This window comes from Mytilus trossulus, chromosome 11 (assembly GCF_036588685.1).
Source record: "Mytilus trossulus isolate FHL-02 chromosome 11, PNRI_Mtr1.1.1.hap1, whole genome shotgun sequence".
Taxonomy (NCBI): Eukaryota; Metazoa; Mollusca; class Bivalvia; order Mytilida; family Mytilidae; genus Mytilus; species Mytilus trossulus.
In genome coordinates this window covers 16,751,322-16,769,815 of record NC_086383.1, presented here as the reverse complement: position 1 = coordinate 16,769,815, position 18,494 = coordinate 16,751,322, and the positions used below count along the sequence as shown (strand labels likewise).

The 18,494-nt window shown below is 32.2% G+C and overlaps 3 protein-coding genes across 3 annotated transcripts in view; all 3 read right to left on the bottom strand.

The window, feature by feature from the left end:
• Positions 1-3,759: 3,759 nt before the first annotated feature.
• LOC134689779 (probable serine/threonine-protein kinase clkA) lies at positions 3,760-4,778 on the bottom strand. Its single transcript, XM_063549749.1, has 2 exons — positions 4,740-4,778; positions 3,760-4,596 (listed from the first exon to the last, which is right to left on the bottom strand). Exons 1-2 carry the CDS (start codon positions 4,776-4,778, stop codon positions 3,760-3,762), a joined length of 876 nt encoding a protein of 291 aa, XP_063405819.1.
• A 91-nt stretch (positions 4,779-4,869) lies between these two features.
• On the bottom strand, positions 4,870-6,162 carry LOC134689778 (probable serine/threonine-protein kinase clkA). Its single transcript, XM_063549747.1, has one exon. It carries the CDS (start codon positions 6,160-6,162, stop codon positions 4,870-4,872), a length of 1,293 nt encoding a protein of 430 aa, XP_063405817.1.
• Positions 6,163-14,232: 8,070 nt separating this feature from the next.
• The window catches only part of LOC134689777 (N-acetylglucosamine-1-phosphodiester alpha-N-acetylglucosaminidase-like), a 13,148-nt gene continuing 8,886 nt past the window's right edge, over positions 14,233-18,494 (bottom strand). The window contains exons 6-7 of the mRNA XM_063549746.1: positions 16,477-16,605; positions 14,233-14,720 (exon numbers count right to left, since the gene is read on the bottom strand). Coding sequence (XP_063405816.1) covers positions 14,516-14,720; positions 16,477-16,605 — 334 coding nt within the window. The 3' untranslated portion in view covers positions 14,233-14,515. The remainder of the gene's footprint in view (positions 14,721-16,476; positions 16,606-18,494) is intronic.

Sequence of the window (18,494 nt, the reverse complement as noted above, 5' to 3'; positions counted from 1 at the left end):
ATCAGTCATCATAATAATGTCGACTTTAGTTTCAAATTTCATACTTTTATAAACTTTTTGTAGAAACTGCTGAAAACAATACACTTTTGTTAAAGGTTTGATAGTTCCAAAATGGTTTGTTATAAGACAAAATACATTGATATCTAAAAGAAATTGAGTATATGATCAGCTTATTAATTCTTCTATTATCTTATGAATCACAAATCCTATGAATTTTGAAACTTTGCTAAATGATTTAAGGTAATATTGTAGTAGGTATTTGAGGAATACACACAAACAAAAGATATAATGTGTAGATTTTTAATTACTAATATATAGGCATACATCACCAATAGTAATATATACTACATACTAGTAAATAACGAACCAGGTTTTTTACCAAACGTAATTCTTTAATATATCATATTAACCATTGCAATCACACAACGTAACTGCAGCTAAGAAGTGCTTTCCGGCTAGGGTAATGGTTTGAATCCCGCTATCATGTTTAACCCCGCTACATTATGTATGTGTGTGCCTCTCCCAAGTTAGGAGCAAGTAATTCAGTGGTTACCGTTTGTTAATGTAAAGGATATTAGCCGATAACAGTCCAACCTGTAAAATATTGGACCTGTTCTATATTTTACAGAATGAACTGTTAGAGGCTCATTTCTTATCTAAAACATTGTATAACACGTCAAAAAGGTGAAAAAATACAAGCTAATGCAAACTTTTGTTACTATTTATTTTCATCCAGTGTGAATGAACTTTTAACATAAAAATCTATACATGTTGGCCCCGTTAAACAGTAGCTCAACTTATACAATAGACAAAAACGGCACACTGAAGGTAACCAAATTGTATTGCTATTGACGATTAAGACACAGCGTATGCGTTTCATGATTTGTGCGTGCGCAAGTACTACTATAAATATTTTCCTTGAATACCTTCACATTCGTTTTGTGCTTGAAAATGGACAAAGACGATGAAAGTATATTCTAAATCCAAAAAAAGAAGAAACTGATATCGTTATTAGTGATTGTATTGGTTCATACTTTGGATTAAAATCAAATGTGTATTCAGATATATTCGATTTCAGTGTGGATTTCAAAGCGGGTATAGTAATTGCAGCTAATTATAATGATGGCAATCATTTTTATATATTACATTTCAAAATGTAGCCATCTCCTTTTAGATACTAGTATTTGTTTCTTTTGCGGTTTTATTTCTTACTGGGTGAATTAAAAAAAACAAAAACATTAAACATGTGAAGAAAGGTTCATGTCGAACCATGTCGAGTGCACCACAGTCGATTTTATTTCAAATATATGATAAATAGGACAAAGTCACGTCGGTCTTGTTTCGGTTATAAATGTTTTGATGTCCCTTGCGATTTTTTTTTAAATGTTACCGAAACATAATTTTGTCTGTCGATTTACTTTTGCAAAATCAACTCTTTCAAATTTTCTTTTTATCACATAAAATGATTACTACGAAAATAAACTTATAGATACCAGGACTAAATTTAGTATATACGCCAGACGCGCGTTTCGTCTACAAAAGACTCATCAGTGACGCTTGAATCCAAAAAAGTTAAAAAGGCCAAATAAAGTACGAAGTTGAAGAGCATTCAGGACTAAAATTCCTAACAGTTTTGCCAAATACAGCTAAAGTTATCTATGCCTGAGGTAGACAAGTCGTAGTATTTCAAAAAAAATAATATTTTGTAAACAGCACATTTATAAATATAACCTTTTCAATGACAATTCATGTCAGCACAAAAAGTGCTGACTACTTGGATTTTGATACCCTCGGGGAAATAAATCTCCACCAGCAGTGGCATCGAACCCGTGGCTGTAAATAAACTCATCATAGATACCAGGACTAAATTTAGTATATACGCCAGACGCGCGTTTCGTCTGCAAAAGACTCATCAGTGACGCTCGAATCCAAAAAAGTAAAAAAGGCCAAATAAAGTACGAGGTTGCAGAGTATTGAGGAACAAAATTCCTAAAAGTTTGGCCAAATAAAGCTAATGTAATCTATGCCTGAGGTAGAAAAGCCGTAGTATTTAAAAAAAACTCAATATTTTGTAAACATTAAATTTATAAATATAACCATATCAATGACAGTTTATGTCAGCAAAAAAGTGCTGACTACTGGGCTTGTGATACCCTCGGGGAAATAAATCTCCACCAGCAGTTGTATCGACCCAGTGGTTGTAAATAAACTTATCATAGATACCAGGACTAAATTTAGTATATACGTCAGACAAACAACGTGCGAGTCGGACACACAATTGATTTGTTTAACAGATAATATGCGATTACGTCTTCCTTTATTCTGCTTCCCATAATAATCGTCGTTGATTATGGAGTTGTTGCATTATATTCATATCAAAGAAATCATATCAGACTTAAAATACAACAATTTGTAAATAAATGCCGAAACCGAAATTTATTTATTGATTGACTATTGGTTGCCTAACGAACAGTTGCAAATATTTCATGCATGTTCAGGACGAAAACCCTAATTTTATGAAAACTTTATGGAAACTCTAGTTCATGAAGCAAGTTCTAGATTTGCACTTTATACACAGGGCGAGGTTTCAAAGAGGGGGCGAAAGATACCAGAAGGACAGTCAATCTCATAAATCAAAAATAAACTGACAACGCCATGGCCCAAAAAAAAATCAAACAGACAAACAATAGTACACATGACACAACATATAAAACTAAAGAATAAGCAACTCGAACCCCACCAAAAACTGGGGGTGATATCAGGTGCTCCAGAAGGGTAAGCAGATCCCGTTCCACATGTGGCACCCATCGTGTTGCTCAATGCCGAGGTTAAGGTTTTTTATGTATTGCAGCACGATATATTCGTTAGAAGCTTTACTTAAAAGAATTCTTTTAAATTGTAGCTAAAAATGATGTTATGTATAATAAGAGCAACACCAGAAATCAATTTTGACGGATGAAGATATAAATCTTCTGAAAAGGTTAATAGATAAAGCCAAAAACAGGCTTACAACGAGCATTATCAACCAATTAAATTAGTGCTTAAGTAAAGTGTATAACCCAAATCATGAGAAAATGGCTGTGAAAGGGGTGTGGGAAGGGTCAAAATCAATTTGAAAGTGATTTTTTTCACTCAAGAAACAGATCAGACGATTGACAAAACTATTATTTTAGAAGGTGACTTTAATAAAAAAAAAATTGTAATTGTTGTTTGTTCTTTGGTTGTAGTTTTTTTCACATTTTTTCCCCATAACAATCATTTCTATAACTACAGTTGAAACGACAATCAAATGATTACTATAACTAAAATGGAAACGACAATGATTTCCATAACTAAAGTGGAAACGACAATGATTTCTATATCTCCGGCCCACAAATTTTGTGATTGCACAAATTAGCTCTCTTGTTTGAATTGTTTTACGTTGTCGTTGAACATGTTGAAATTAAAATCGTTGTTGTTTCCACTGTTATAATAAAAATCTTTGTCGTTTCCACTGAAGTTATAGAAATTATTGTCGTTTCCACTGAAGTTATGGAAATTATTGTCGTTTCCAGTGTAATTATGGAAATCATTGTCGTTTCCACTGTAGTTATGGAAATTATTGTCGTTTCCACTGTTATAATAAAAACCATTGTCGTTTCCACTGAAGTTATAGAAATCATTGTCATTTCCACTGTAGTTATGGAAATCATTGTCGTTTCCACTGTAGTTATTGAAATCATTGTCGTTTCCACTGTAGTTATGGAAATTATTGTCGTTTCAAATGAAGTTATGGAAATCATTGTCGTTTCCACTGTAGTTATGGAAATCATTGTCGTTTCCACTGTAGTTATGGAAATCATTGTCGTTTCCACTGTAGTTATGGACATTATTGTCGTTTCCACTGTTATAATAAAAACCATTGTCGTTTCCACTGTAGTTATTGAAATTATTGTCGTTTCCAGTGTAATTATGGAAATCATTGTCGTTTCCAGTGTAATTATGGAAATCATTGTCGTTTCCAGTGTAATTATGGAAATCATTGTCATTTCCACTGAAGTTATAGAAATCATTGTCATTTCCACTGTAGTTATTGAAATTATTGTCGTTTCCACTGTTATAATAAAAATCATTGTCGTTTCCACTGTAGTTATGGAAATCATTGTCGTTTCCACTGTAGTTATTGAAATTATTGTCGTTTCCAGTGTAATTATGGAAATCATTGTCGTTTCCAGTGTAATTATGGAAATTATTGTCGTTTCCAGTGTAATTATGGAAATCATTGTCGTTTCCACTGAAGTTATAGAAATCATTGTCATTTCCACTGTAGTTATGGAAATCATTGTCGTTTCCACTGTAGTTAAGGAAATTATTGTCGTTTCCAGTGTAATTATGGAAATCATTGTCGTCTCCACTGAAGTTATAGAAATTATTGTCGTTTCCAGTGTAGTTATGGAAATTATTGTCGTTTCCACTGTAGTTATGGAAATTATTGTCGTTTCCAGTGTAATTATGGAAATCATTGTCGTTTCCACTGAAGTTATAGAAATCATTGTCGTTTCCACTGTAGTTATGGAAATTATTGTCGTTTCCACTGTAATTATGTAAATCATTGTCCTGTTTACTGAAGTTATAGAAATCATTGCCATTTCCACTGTAGTTATGGAAATTATTGTCGTTTCCAGTGTAATTATGGAAATCATTGTCGTTTCCACTGTAGTTATGGAAATTATTGTCGTTTCCACTGTTATAATAAAAACCATTGTCGTTTCCACTGAAGTTATAGAAATCATTGTCATTTCCACTGTAGTTATGGAAATCATTGTCGTTTCCACTGTAGTTATGGAAATCATTGTCGTTTCCACTGTAGTTATGGAAATTATTGTCGTTTCAAATGAAGTTATGGAAATCATTGTCGTTTCCACTGTAGTTATGGAAATCATTGTCGTTTCCACTGTAGTTATGGAAATCATTGTCGTTTCCACTGTAGTTATGGAAATTATTGTCGTTTCCACTGTTATAATAAAAACCATTGTCGTTTCCACTGTAGTTATTGAAATTATTGTCGTTTCCAGTGTAATTATGGAAATCATTGTCGTTTCCAGTGTAATTATGGAAATCATTGTCGTTTCCAGTGTAATTATGGAAATCATTGTCATTTCCACTGAAGTTATAGAAATCATTGTCATTTCCACTGTAGTTATTGAAATTATTGTCGTTTCCACTGTTATAATAAAAATCATTGCCGTTTCCACTGTAGTTATGGAAATCATTGTCGTTTCCACTGTAGTTATGGAAATTATTGTCGTTTCCAGTGTAATTATGGAAATCATTGTCGTTTCCAGTGTAATTATGGAAATTATTGTCGTTTCCAGTGTAATTATGGAAATCATTGTCGTTTCCACTGAAGTTATAGAAATCATTGTCATTTCCACTGTAGTTATGGAAATCATTGTCGTTTCCACTGTAGTTATGGAAATTATTGTCGTTTCCAGTGTAATTATGGAAATCATTGTCGTTTCCACTGAAGTTATAGAAATTATTGTCGTTTCCAGTGTAGTTATGGAAATTATTGTCGTTTCCACTGTAGTTATGGAAATTATTGTCGTTTCCAGTGTAATTATGGAAATCATTGTCGTTTCCACTGAAGTTATAGAAATCATTGTCGTTTCCACTGTAGTTATGGAAATTATTGTCGTTTCCACTGTAATTATGTAAATCATTGTCGTTTCCACTGAAGTTATAGAAATCATTGCCATTTCCACTGTAGTTATGGAAATTATTGTCGTTTCCAGTGTAATTATGGAAATCATTGTCGTTTCCACTGAAGTTATAGAAATCATTGTCATTTCCACTGTAGTTATGGAAATAATTGTCGTTTCCAGTGTCATTATGGAAATCATTGTCGTTTCCACTGAAGTTATAGAAATCATTGTCATTTCCGCTGTAGTTATGGAAATTATTGTCGTTTCCAGTGTAATTATGGAAATCATTGTCGTTTCCACTGTAGTTATGGAAATTATTGTCGTTTCCACTGTAGTTATGGAAATCATTGTCGTTTCCACTGTAGTTATGGAAATCATTGTCGATTCCACTGTAGTTATGGAAATCATTTTCGTTTTCACTGTAGTTATATAAATCATTGTCGTTTCTACTATTCTTATGGAAATCATTAAATATCATTGTGTTTGATATTGAGCTTGATAAGCTCACGTTATCGTGTTATTATGATTATAAATACCACAAGAAATACATGTATGTATATGTTCATTGTCACTGAACTAGTATATATTTGTTTAGGGGCCAGCTGAAGGACGCCTCCGGGTGCGGGAATTTATCGCTACATTGGAGACCTGTTGGTGACCTTCTGCTGTTGTTTTTTACTTGGTCGGGTTGTTGTCTCTTTGACACATTCCCCATTTCCATTCTCAATTTTATAATAACGTCATTAGAAAATAAAATAAATGAAGTAATCATATTGAATTACTTTCATACAAAAATCAGAATTGTGCACATACTATCAATATAGATACTAGTGACGTCAATATATTCTACTTGTTACAAAGAGTTCTTTAGGAAATTAAATTTTGACCCATTATCATTCGTTTAAATAGGCTGACCCTTTTCTATTTGCAAGTCATGTTTGTGTTCACATGACATATTTAGTTCATTTTTATATGAACTGGCATGAACATACGGATTTTTTGTGTTATTAAAATTTGCTGTTACAAAATATAAGAATTTATTATAAATTAAGGAATGTATCTCCCTCATGCAAAGCTCTGATTCCTTTCACGGATTTGGCTATACTTTTTGGACCTTTTGGATTATAACTCTTCATCTTTTATATAAGCTTTGAATTTCAAATATTTTGGCCACAAGCATCACTGAAGAGACATGAATTGTCGAAATGCGCATCTGGTGCAAGAAAATTGGTACCGTTAATTTTATTATATGTTATTGATCTACTTGTTTCGAGATCCTTATACTTATATTATTTAATGCAAATTCCACATCTTGAATCTAAACATTTATTAAACAAAAAACGTGTTATTTAAAAATAGAAAATTTGATTTTTCTCATTCTAAAAAAAAAAGCATTCTATTAAGGTAAAAACGATGATTTTAATTTCTTTTAATTTCTATATATCTATTGGTGAGTAGTCAACACTTTTTGTGCTGAAATGAATTGTCATTGATATGGTTATATTTATAAATTTACTGTTCTCAAATTTTTGAATTGTTTGAAATACTAAGTCTTTTCTACCTCAGGCATAGATTAACTTAGTTGTATTTGAGAAAACTTTTAGGAATTTTGGTTCCGAATGCTCTTCAACTCCGTACTTTATTTGGCATTTTAAACTTTTTTGGATTCGATCGTCACTGATGAGTCTTTAGCAGACGAAACGCGCGTCTGGCGTATATACTAAATTTAGTCCTTGTATCTATAATGAGTTAACTTAGGTAGTTGTTGATAATTTATTTTCAGGGATAATAATTTTCGCTGATTAAGGAAAATTTACATAATCATGAATATTCAATTTCGTTGTTTTGCAAACAAGCCGATTGAAAATTTGTTATTCGTTTGACAGAAATGAGTGATTCAAAACAAACAGAAATATTATAGGTAAAAGTGTCAAAAACAAGAGTGTAGCAGTAAACATTGCGTTACAATCTTCATCACTATAAAACAAACATCAATACCATCAACAAAAGAACAAAAAGTCATATAGACAAAGCCTATTAGCAAAACTGAAACACGATAATTAACCACAGCAAAAAAAATTACAATAACGGGATAATAAAGTACCGAGCCACGTCAAATGAACTAAAGACAGACTAATTAGACAATTTAGTAAAAGTAGTAATAGACAGCTCAAAATAAGAACGAATAATACAAAATCAGTTGAAAATAAATTTACTTCTCTGATCTATACAAAGCAGAAATGCATCTAATAAAAATACAAAGTGGACGTTGCAGCATAAATATACTTTCGCACAACAAAAAGCAACCAGAGTACTCGCAGTTATTGACAACTAGATTTAAGTCAATATATAACAATTAAAAAAAACATGCATCTAAGACTTAAATATCAAAAGTATACATCCAAAACTAAAGGGATTTAGTGTTAAGACGTCATTAATAGCCATGGGCAAACTTGACCACGTGGAATGACATTATCGAATATGCAATGTGCATACATGTTTAAATACAAAAATGATATTTAGTCTGATTTAATTTACTAAAACCAAATTCAGTATCGATACAAATAAACCCAAGATTTAATTGTAGTATGTTGAATTGGTATTTTTTTAGAATAAGTTTCTAATAACCCTTTATTGGTTTACCTGGATTATATCTTATTTAACTGACTAGGCTGGTTGCAAACGGTTGTATCATTGTCATTCTGTTTAGTTTCTTTTATTTTATTGTTACTTTTTTTTGTTTATGGCTAATTTTAGATTTGCCTTTTGTTTTTAAATTAAATCGGCTCAAATTTAGGTAATGACCTTTGTATGAGTTATTGACGACTTATATAAAAATAAAAGTGAGTAATGCGGGGCAAAATATCTTACCCGGCCTATATCGTAGAACGAACATCTGACAAAAATCCTAAACCTGACCTAAGTCATCCTTAACTCGCAGTTTTGTCATTGCACCCATATATGATGGCACACTTCCAAATTCTCAAACCCAGTAGTCTAACTTTGTCTAATAAGTACAACTTCACAATAGGTAAGGAAACCAAAAGGAGGAGGTTGCAAAATATCGTTAAATAAGAGAATACAGTTATATGTATCTTATACAAATTCTATATATGTGAACAAGTATGCTATACCAGGAGATACAGATTAAAACAAAAAGTAAAAAAAACTGTTACACTACTTTAATATATGAACATGTATGTATTACTAGGAACATTTAAAAAAAACCAATTAACTTATTAACTGTTTCGTCACATAGTGTCTCGAACCACAGAATATTTTTCGTATTTCACAAATTAAAACTCCTTACATATTTCCAATATTTGACAATGTTTGATAAATGAATGTCACACAACCGTTACAGGCAAAATTGGTATAGTAACAAATAAATGTTTAGCGTTCATTTCGATTAAGCGTCATCAAATCCAGTTTATGTATGCATCCTTTCCCGATTATGTGGTCGAACCGAATTCTTTTTCCAACAAATCAACCTTTTAATCTGTTTGCGGAAATCAGCTAAACAAAAGACGTATATAACTGGGTCGAAGAGCGGATTAAGCATAACCAAAAAGTTACAGTACTTTAACCAAAGCAAAGTTGCTTCGCTAGATGTCGTGCATAACGAATACACGAGCATAAATGCACGAGGCATGTTAGCCACCAGACACAGAAAAATGACGATACTGAGGGTTTTAAATGATTTTAGCTTCATCTGGACAGCAATGTTATTGTTTTCAAATTCCGACTGGCTGGGATGATTTGAGAGTTTTTTCTTAATTCTCACTAAAACAATGCCATAAAAAATTACTATAACGATACATAACAATGCGGCAGGTATGCTGGTTAGTATTAGGCCAACAATATCACTTGACTCGACAATGTTACACTGAAATGTTTCACGTGTTATGAACGAGACTTCACCGATAATATGAATCACTGATTTTAAATGAAAAGCAATAAACGCAAACATAATTCCTCTATTTGACGTTAGATGTTGAATACCAAACTTGTTGGTAATAAAAGTTGCATTAAGGATGTATTCTTCTGACTTTTCAGTCTCGTTCAGTCTCGTTTAAATCTCGTTCTTAAATTATTTCCAAAACATATGATAGAAGTGGAAAATATCAATGAATTTTAAAAATATTATAATCAAACATAACTCTGTGAACAAATTGTGTATTTACCATGAACGGTTTTTGAATAATCCAGTTTTCAAATTTTACGACCATTCAAGTCAGTATTTTTAGTCAAAATTTTGAGAAAATGGGTGAGGGATACAAAAAATGATTTTACAAGAATAATATACATCCCATCTAATTTTGGTCTTTTCAGATTTTTTAGATATGTATTTTTTCAATCATTTACATGTATAACAAAAAAGTTGAATTAATATGCATTTTGTTCTTTAAAATGAGAAAAATCATAAAAATACAAAATTGGCAGTATGGTAAATTTTACACAAAAAAGCATCAAAATATGATCAAACTTTCTTATATTAACACCTACCTATAGTTTTTGTAAGTTAAATTTATTCAGATTGGTCCACTTCATCTTTATGGAAAGTATGAAAAAAAGTTTAATTGTGGAACTGTGATTTTTTTAACGATAAAAGCCCAAAAATAGGTAAAAATCGATGAAAAGTGAGAAAATCATCAAAATTGGGCATTTTCAAAGGGCCGTAGCAAAAAAAGAAGCACACCACCATATGATTTTTTCTTCACCAATTGTTTTGTTACAGTCTTATAAACCTAAAAATCAGGTTAAGAAAAAAAGTTTAATTCTAGAAATTTTTGGCTCCTCAGAGGTGTACATCCTTAAAACGTTCCACACAAATCAAAAAGCATTGGTAAAGTGAAAACAAGTATGTTCCTCCTGTGAACTTTATCACAACCATACATGCAACGTTGAATGATCTGGAACCGTTCTCAAATTCTTGAAACAATCTAAAAAGTATAATTTCCAGAAGAAGCACTATATCGCTAATACTAAGGTTTAAAACCAATCTTTTAAATTTCGATTTTTTTAGATCTGAAGATTTTGCTAATGCGACAAGTGACGACATGTTAAACATTAATGCACAAACACATACTATCATAACAGAGAGCATTTCGTATTGTTTCAAAATAATATGGTCGTAAACACACTTCCGGCAATGAATATGAATACAATGTATGTCTGACTTGTAGCTAATATATCACAAAAATATATTTGTATATGACATATTAAGTTAAGCTTAATCTTAATATACTTAAGTTGAGATAATAATTATCAGTGAGTATTGTAAATGAGCCATAATCATGATCTATTAAGTGACTTAAAGAACCTACCCGATACAAATGTTATTAACCACAAAATCTGGGATAATTGTTTCAAATGATGCCTAATTTCATAGAAATTCAGATGATATTGATTTTGGATAAAATCATATTGTAAATTCTTTTTTTTCAAATTGGTATCCAACGAATGTTAATGAACCAACATTATTATTTGAATCATCACGACTATCTGTATATTTGTACAAAGTATTCAGTTTTATCATTATTATCCATAAGGAATTAAGTAACAAAACTGCCAAACTTTAAGTAAGGTAAATTAAAAAAGGTAAACTAACTGACTAACCCGAATAATCCAGTCGTTATATAACAATGACAATGACCGTAAGGGGGCGCTGTAATTATTCGAGTTACTAACTGACAATATCAAACGTTACACTTTATCGATCAAAGTACTAAGAGGAAAATAGCTGCCTGATATTTCTGACTTTTTACCGATTTTCCGAGAAAAAATAATTGTGTTAATCACTACTGAACAAAATCTATTGTTTATTAATCTGGGAAATTTTCGTTTTCGTAACTGGTTCTAGAAGGCAGATTGACGAAAGAAAGCTGAATTGAACGACGAAGAGCACTCATTCTTTCAAAATCATGTCAAAACCAGAAATGAAGTTCACTTCAAGAAAGATACGGGCTTGGGATTTATAACTACAAACAAGCTTTGCAGGACCTTGACTTAGAACAATACCTAAAAAACCCTCCGACATGTGGCTCTTCCCACTCGCCTTATAATAACAGCCCCTTGCCATGTCATAACTGGGAATCTAAACATAATTCAACATGAAAATCTCCGAAAGGTGATTTCTCATGGTCCTAAGTTTAGAGAACCCCACCACATCAATTGGAACCATAAATTCACAATAATTATGGATTCAATTGAGGACTACGCCAGAGCATGGGCAAAACGAGAAGAAGTTGAACTGGACTCTTTTTCAGAATGGGTCAAAACTATCAGGTCTCTGATAAAACGTCGCATTCATAAGTTGAAAAACTGTGAACGATTTACCAAAGTCCGTTTTCAGAGACAAATAGGCAGTAAAATGTCTATCATCTCTTCATGACAAGTGCGTTGTTGTTCCTGCGGACTAGGCTTCAAATAATGTTGTCTTTGTATGTAAATCGTATTACTACGAATGTCTTGTAAAAGAATTAGGTATAAATGAGCACTCAGGTAATCCCACATACAAAGACATATCATTTGACAAGGATGAGAGTTTAGCAAATCATAAGTACTTCATGGCTCAAATAGACATTACATTGAACACCAAATCGGGGGACTTACCTTGTTTGTATTGGATACCTAGGCTTCATAAAATTCCGTACAAACAGCGGTATATTGCTGGCTCATCTTCATTTTCCACGAAAGAATTGTCTATTAGTTTGACTAAAATTCTGTCCGCAGTGAAAGAGGGTCTTCAGAAATGCTGTGAAACTGTTTTTTCGCGTAGTGGTATTAATCATATGTGGATTCTTAAAAAATCTAAAGATCTTTTAGATAATTTCAAATCTCGGTCTTTTTCTGAAATACGTTATATCAAAAAGGTAAAGCATGCTACTCAGAAGAACAAGTGATCAGTATGCTGGAGTTTGTTCTTATCGACAACATATTTGTTGAGTTTGGAGGTAGACTTTTCCAACAAATTGTCGGCATCCCTATGTGAACAAACTGTGCGCCTCTCCTTGCCGACCTTTTCTTATTTTCATATGAATCGGAGTTCCTTCAGACACTTGTCAAAACAAGAGGATCAAAGAAGCCAGATTATTTAATTTCACTTTCAGATATATTGATGATCTTGTTTCCATAAACAATCCGAACTTTTCTGATTGGGTTCCATTAATTTATCCCCAGAACTAGAAATTAACGAAACAACAGATACGGCTTCCTCTGCCTCATTTTCAGACTTATATATCGAATTTGACTTACAAAGTCATATCAGTACCAGAATCTATGACAAACGAAACGATTTTAATTTTGAAATTATAACTTCCCCCCACCTTAGTAGCAATATACCAACTTCACCTGCATATGGGATATACATTTCCCAACTCATTCGATATTCAAAAGCTTGCAGCTTCTACTCAGACTTTGTTTATCGTCATCAGTGTCTGAGCAGAAAGTTGATGAACCCGGGGTATGTCAAAGAACGTCTCGTCCTCTTTCTAAAAAAGTTAATCGGATGGTCTTGATGTATAGAGTCTGCGTACTGACGTTGTTTATCATCCTGACAACGTGTTATACTGATTTTTTCATTCGTCTTTGTTCTATTATTAATATTACTTGTACTGTTTGATTGTTTTCTGTGATATCCATTTAACGTGGCTCGGTACTTATACATCCCTTCAATGTGTTTGTTTTATCTTTCATTTTTGCTGCTGTGTTTTGTATATGCGACTTTTTGTGTTTTGTTGGTTCTTATAACTTGTGTCTGTATTCTAAAATATCCTGTCAGTATGTTATTGGTCTATTATATGTCATTATGTTATATTTTCATTATAAATTAGAAAATACGTGGCACCACAAACGTCAAAATTATTAAGTTACGTAGTGGAATGAACTATTTATGGATTCTTATAAGTTCTAGAGATTTTTGGACTATTTTAACTCTCTGTCTATTTCTGAATCTAATTCTTACATACTTTTGATTGTTAAACCCTGTATGCTAACATTGCCGTTGTAAAATTTTATAGTTGTTTGTTTAAACATTGAACGACAAAAATATGTGACGTATAAATTTTCTGACGTCAGATACGCGAAAATATGTCTTTTAAAATTGTAACATGATGATGACTGCTGAATCCATACTTTGACTATTTTATTTATTTTGCCTGTTCTGTTCACGCATCATTGTAAATGTAACGGAATTTGATGACACTGACGAACAATGTGAGAAGTATAGCGCTATAAAACCAGGTTTAATCCACCGTTTTCTACATTTATAAAATGCCTGTACCAAGTCAGGAATATGACGGTTGCTATCCACTCGTTTTTTATGTGTTTTGTTATTTGATTTTGACATGTGATTAGGGACTTTCCGATTTGATTTTTCCCTCAGTTCAGTATTTCTGTGATTTCACTTTGCACCTTCGTATGATAATGAGATAATCTTAAGACTTCACACTTTTATTAGTGGAAAGAAATCTGGTCAATATATAAAATGTCTAAATAGTGGATTTTCTGTTCTTTTTAAATTTTCATCATTAGTCTTGTTATGTGTATATAAAATGTACATTTGGTAAAAAAAAAAACTACAAACAGATGACATAGGATAACATGGAAAATTGCTTACACTCTAAGAAAATAAAGAATCTGTCAGAAAAAAATGTTATTGCTGTCAATTCATTTTTTACAAATATATTCCGATCTCAAAGAAAATATGCTTGCACAACAAGAGATATCAAACTGAATCACTATTCAAATAGAACCTGCAGCACTACATGAGTCTTTCCTCAACTTTTAGTCAAATTCATTTTTTATTTTTTATTTTTTTTGCTTTTTTTTCACTTATTATCGCTGTCCCGTTGTACCTCTTCTTTGATATTATTTGAATCAATAGTTCTACTTTGACAGTGTTCGGATATATTCGAAACATTTTTAAAATCACAATCGGATTTATCATTTTCTTCCGATCTTGTAGAATGATCGCTGTGAACGCACAAAATTGTAGAAACTTTTCTTTCACATGTAAATCTGGAATCATTCTCACTAGAAAGAAAAGGAACGATGTTTACTTATTCTGTTTAAACCAATTATCAACTTACTACGACGGGTGCCACATGTAGAGCAGGATCTGCTTACCCTTCCGGAGCACCTGAGATCACCCCTAGTTTTTGGTGAGGTTCGTGTTGTTTATTCTTTAGTTTTCTATGTTGTGTCATGTGTACTATTGTTTTTCTGTTTGTCTTTTTCATTTTTAGTCATGGCGTTGTCAGTTTGAGTTTGTTTTAGATTTACTAGTTCGGCTGTCCTTTTGGTATCTTTCGTCCCTCTTTTGTATCTTTTAATACCTTAGCATTACCTTCTACTGGTTCACAATACCCTTTTACGTGATCAGTGTTGTTCCCGATTAGAAATTAAAAGATGTACATATAAAAAAATTGTTGGAAACTAATATGGCTTATTTCTCTTGACTTATAACCAAACACCGTTTTATAATTTGATGATACATCTTCCAATTACTGTCTAACCTTTAAAATATTGAGATTTATTATTTTTGTAGGTATCCATTTTCGTTGAAATTTTCGGGGATATTTTATTTAGGGGTTTTGACAATCTTTGCATAATAGCCAATGGGCAATTTGTAACTCGTTTATCATTTAAATTCGTGGTTCACCTGTAAAAACTTATAACAATTGTTTCCAAAAATTTGCTGTGTTTGAGCTTTTGATTTAAGCATTTGATAATGAAGTTCCCGTTTTAAATTTTCCTTGGAGTTTTTTTTATAATCTTACTTGTTTTAAATGTAAACCAGTCAAAAACGAATCGTCTCTTCGCAATATATCTTATATATATATATAAATTCGAATTAACGTTGGACGTCTTGTTCAATTGACTCTTGTTTAATTCAAAACACAATAATCTTTAAGATTTTGATTGATCATGAAGCACCTTTTTGAGATATTTGATTTTTAAAATATGGTGGGAAAAGGCTGACTCGAACTTTAACCTTTATTTGCATTGTTTTTATTTAGGTCTCAAATCAACTTAAAAGAAATCAACAATCTGCTTTTAGAGCTATTAAGTCTTATATGAACTGAAAATTGAGTGTTATGGGGCAAAACATTTTACCCTGTATCGTATTGAAAAATACCAAGGAGTTCGAACATCTGAAAAAAATTTCAAAACCTCACCTAGGTAGATACTTAAAGAATGTTTTCAATATAATGATGTCATTTAACTCTGATTGTGTGAAGTATTACAAACATGTTGAATTTTGTATGTAAATAGTTATCAAAGATAGTAGGATTATAATTTAGTACGCCAGACGGTCGTTTCGTCTACATAAGACTCATCAGTGACGCTCATATCAAAATATTTATAAAGCCACACAAGTACAAAGTTAAAGAGCATTGATAATTCAAAATTCTTAAAAGTGCCAAATACGGATAACGTAATCTTTTCCTGGGATAAGAAAATCCTAAGCTTTTCGAAAAATTCAAAGTTTTGTACTGTAAACAGAAAATTTGTATAAAAAACACATTATTGATATTCATGTCAACACCGAAGTGTTGACTAATGGGCTAGTGATAAATGATTGGTGTTTTAAACTGCAAACATGTACGAATAAGGAAAAGAAAATCAGAGCTATGTACGTTATATTTCCTAGTTCTGCTTAAGAGGTATAGAGCTGCTTGCACCATAAAAGAAGAAACCATTTGATTTTCGTGGGGGGGTTGGGGGGGGGTATGGATTTTTTTTCCGGATAAACTTTTTTCTCTCAATTTTAAAATTTCAAAATCACCATTTATCTGTTGGATGATTAACTAATGTCCCATTGATAATTAATGTTGTTGATCCTCCACCATCTAGGTTAATTGCTTGTACGAATCCATAATCAAGGAGGACGTCGGCAAATTCATATAGAGTCATTCTGCAATCAAATAAAAATCTAAAGGTAACAAAAAAGGGTTTTCCTATAAAAATCATTGTTATAAGTAAAGTCAAATACATTCATTTGTAAGTTGCATACAATCAGTAGAAAAGTATAGGACATTCTTTAATATGAAGCAAAGTACCAGTCTGCAAAATATTTATAGTGGAAAGGTATACCATAATACTTGTATGTAATGATATCAAAACAAAAGTATTACTGCAAGGTTTGTTGCTTGTTTTGTGTTGGTGCAGTACCTTCTTTTATGGTGTATGCCCTTACATTTGTACAATTGAAGGTTGTTTATCTCTACTATTTATAGTGATTGTTTTTTGTTGATGTTGGTCATAGTGTTTCGTTTTTCATATAAATAAGACCGTTGTTTTTTCTGTTTAATTGTTTTAAAATAATAATTTTGGGGCCCTTTATAGCTTGTTGTTCGATGTGAACCAATGATACTTGTTGAATGTTTATATATCAGGCCCCAATATTCTTGATTCGTTTTTGTTAGTCTATTTGTTTCTATTTTTGGAAACCTATCCATAGCCCCAAAGTAAGAGTCTCATAAGCTTATCTGACACAATCTTGTAATCTCTCTTTTGAGTTTGAACAAGGTATCATTATTATAAGTACTTACATGTATACTGTTGTGTTTGTCGTGGCTGTAAAAAAATGAATGAAGTGCTTTTCCCTTGGTTTATTGTTGCTTTTTATATAACAGTCGTTATACATATTAAAAAACAACACATATATATATATATATATATATAAATGAATGTCTCTTACAAAAGAGGGACGAAAGATACCAAAGGGACAGTCAAACTCGTAAATCTAAAACAAACTGACAACGCCATGGCTAAAAATGAAAAACACAAACAGAAAAACAATAGTACACATGACACAACATAGAAAACTAAAGAATAAACAACACGAACCCCACCAAAAACTAGGAGTGATCTCAGATGCTCCAAAAGGGTAAGCAGATCCTGCTCCACATGCGGCACCCGTCGTGTTGCTTATGTGATTACAAATCCGGTAAATAGTCTAATTCGGTAGGTCAAATTCATGAAAGGGAAGGGGATTGTAGTTACGACGTAAGGAACATATCCGATATCATTTGTGAAACGGTTATTCCATAACGGTCAACCAACTCGTGATGGCGTCCGTAAAATTTACGAAGGGATGATTTCAACTTCACCATTTGGAACTCTTGGTTTAATAGCTTCCTTGTAAGCAGTAACCCTTTATCAAGAAAATCATGATAGGAAATGCAAGCACGGGAATATCGTATCAATTGGGAGATATATACCCCGTATGCAGGTGCTGCTGGAATGTTGCTACTTAGAAATGGAAAGTTCACAATTGGAAAGCTGAAATCATCTCTTTTGTCGTAAAGTTTTGTCTTCAACCGACCCTCATTGTCAATTTCTAGATGTAAGTCAAGATATGAAGCCGACTTAACTGTATCTGTAGTATCCTTTATCTCCAATTCGATGGGATAGATTCGATCCACATAGTCACCAAATTTTGAATTGTTTAGTGAAAGAACGTCATCTATATAGCGGAAAGTAGAGTTAAAGGATATTGCTAACTTCTTATCTTTCTTCCTAAGAAGTTTCTGCATGAAGTCAGCCTCATAACTAGATATCATTGAGATGGAAGCCATCTCTGTGGGCCCCGCTGTCAATAACGTGGGGTAAATAAGTTGTATGAATAATCTGATATGACGCATTATTTGAAGTTATTACATAGTCTCATGTGTGATTTCAATCTAAGATTTTAAGTTAAAACTGATAAATATTCTCCTCTTACTTTCATAGTATAATAGTGATATGACTGCATGATGTGAACTAATTGTTGACTACTCTAAGGTGACTTCTGGATATATG

Bases quoted from the DNA above. Each gene is read 5' to 3' on its own strand.
- LOC134689779 (XM_063549749.1), bottom strand. From the start codon at position 4,778: ATGACAATGATTTCTATAACTTCAGTGGAAACGACAATG. The intron at 4,597-4,739 runs GTTTTTATTATA...TTCAGTAAACAG, and splicing joins CTTCAGTGGAAACGACAATG to GACAATGATTTACATAATTA.
- LOC134689778 (XM_063549747.1), bottom strand. From the start codon at position 6,162: ATGATATTTAATGATTTCCATAAGAATAGTAGAAACGACAATGATTTA.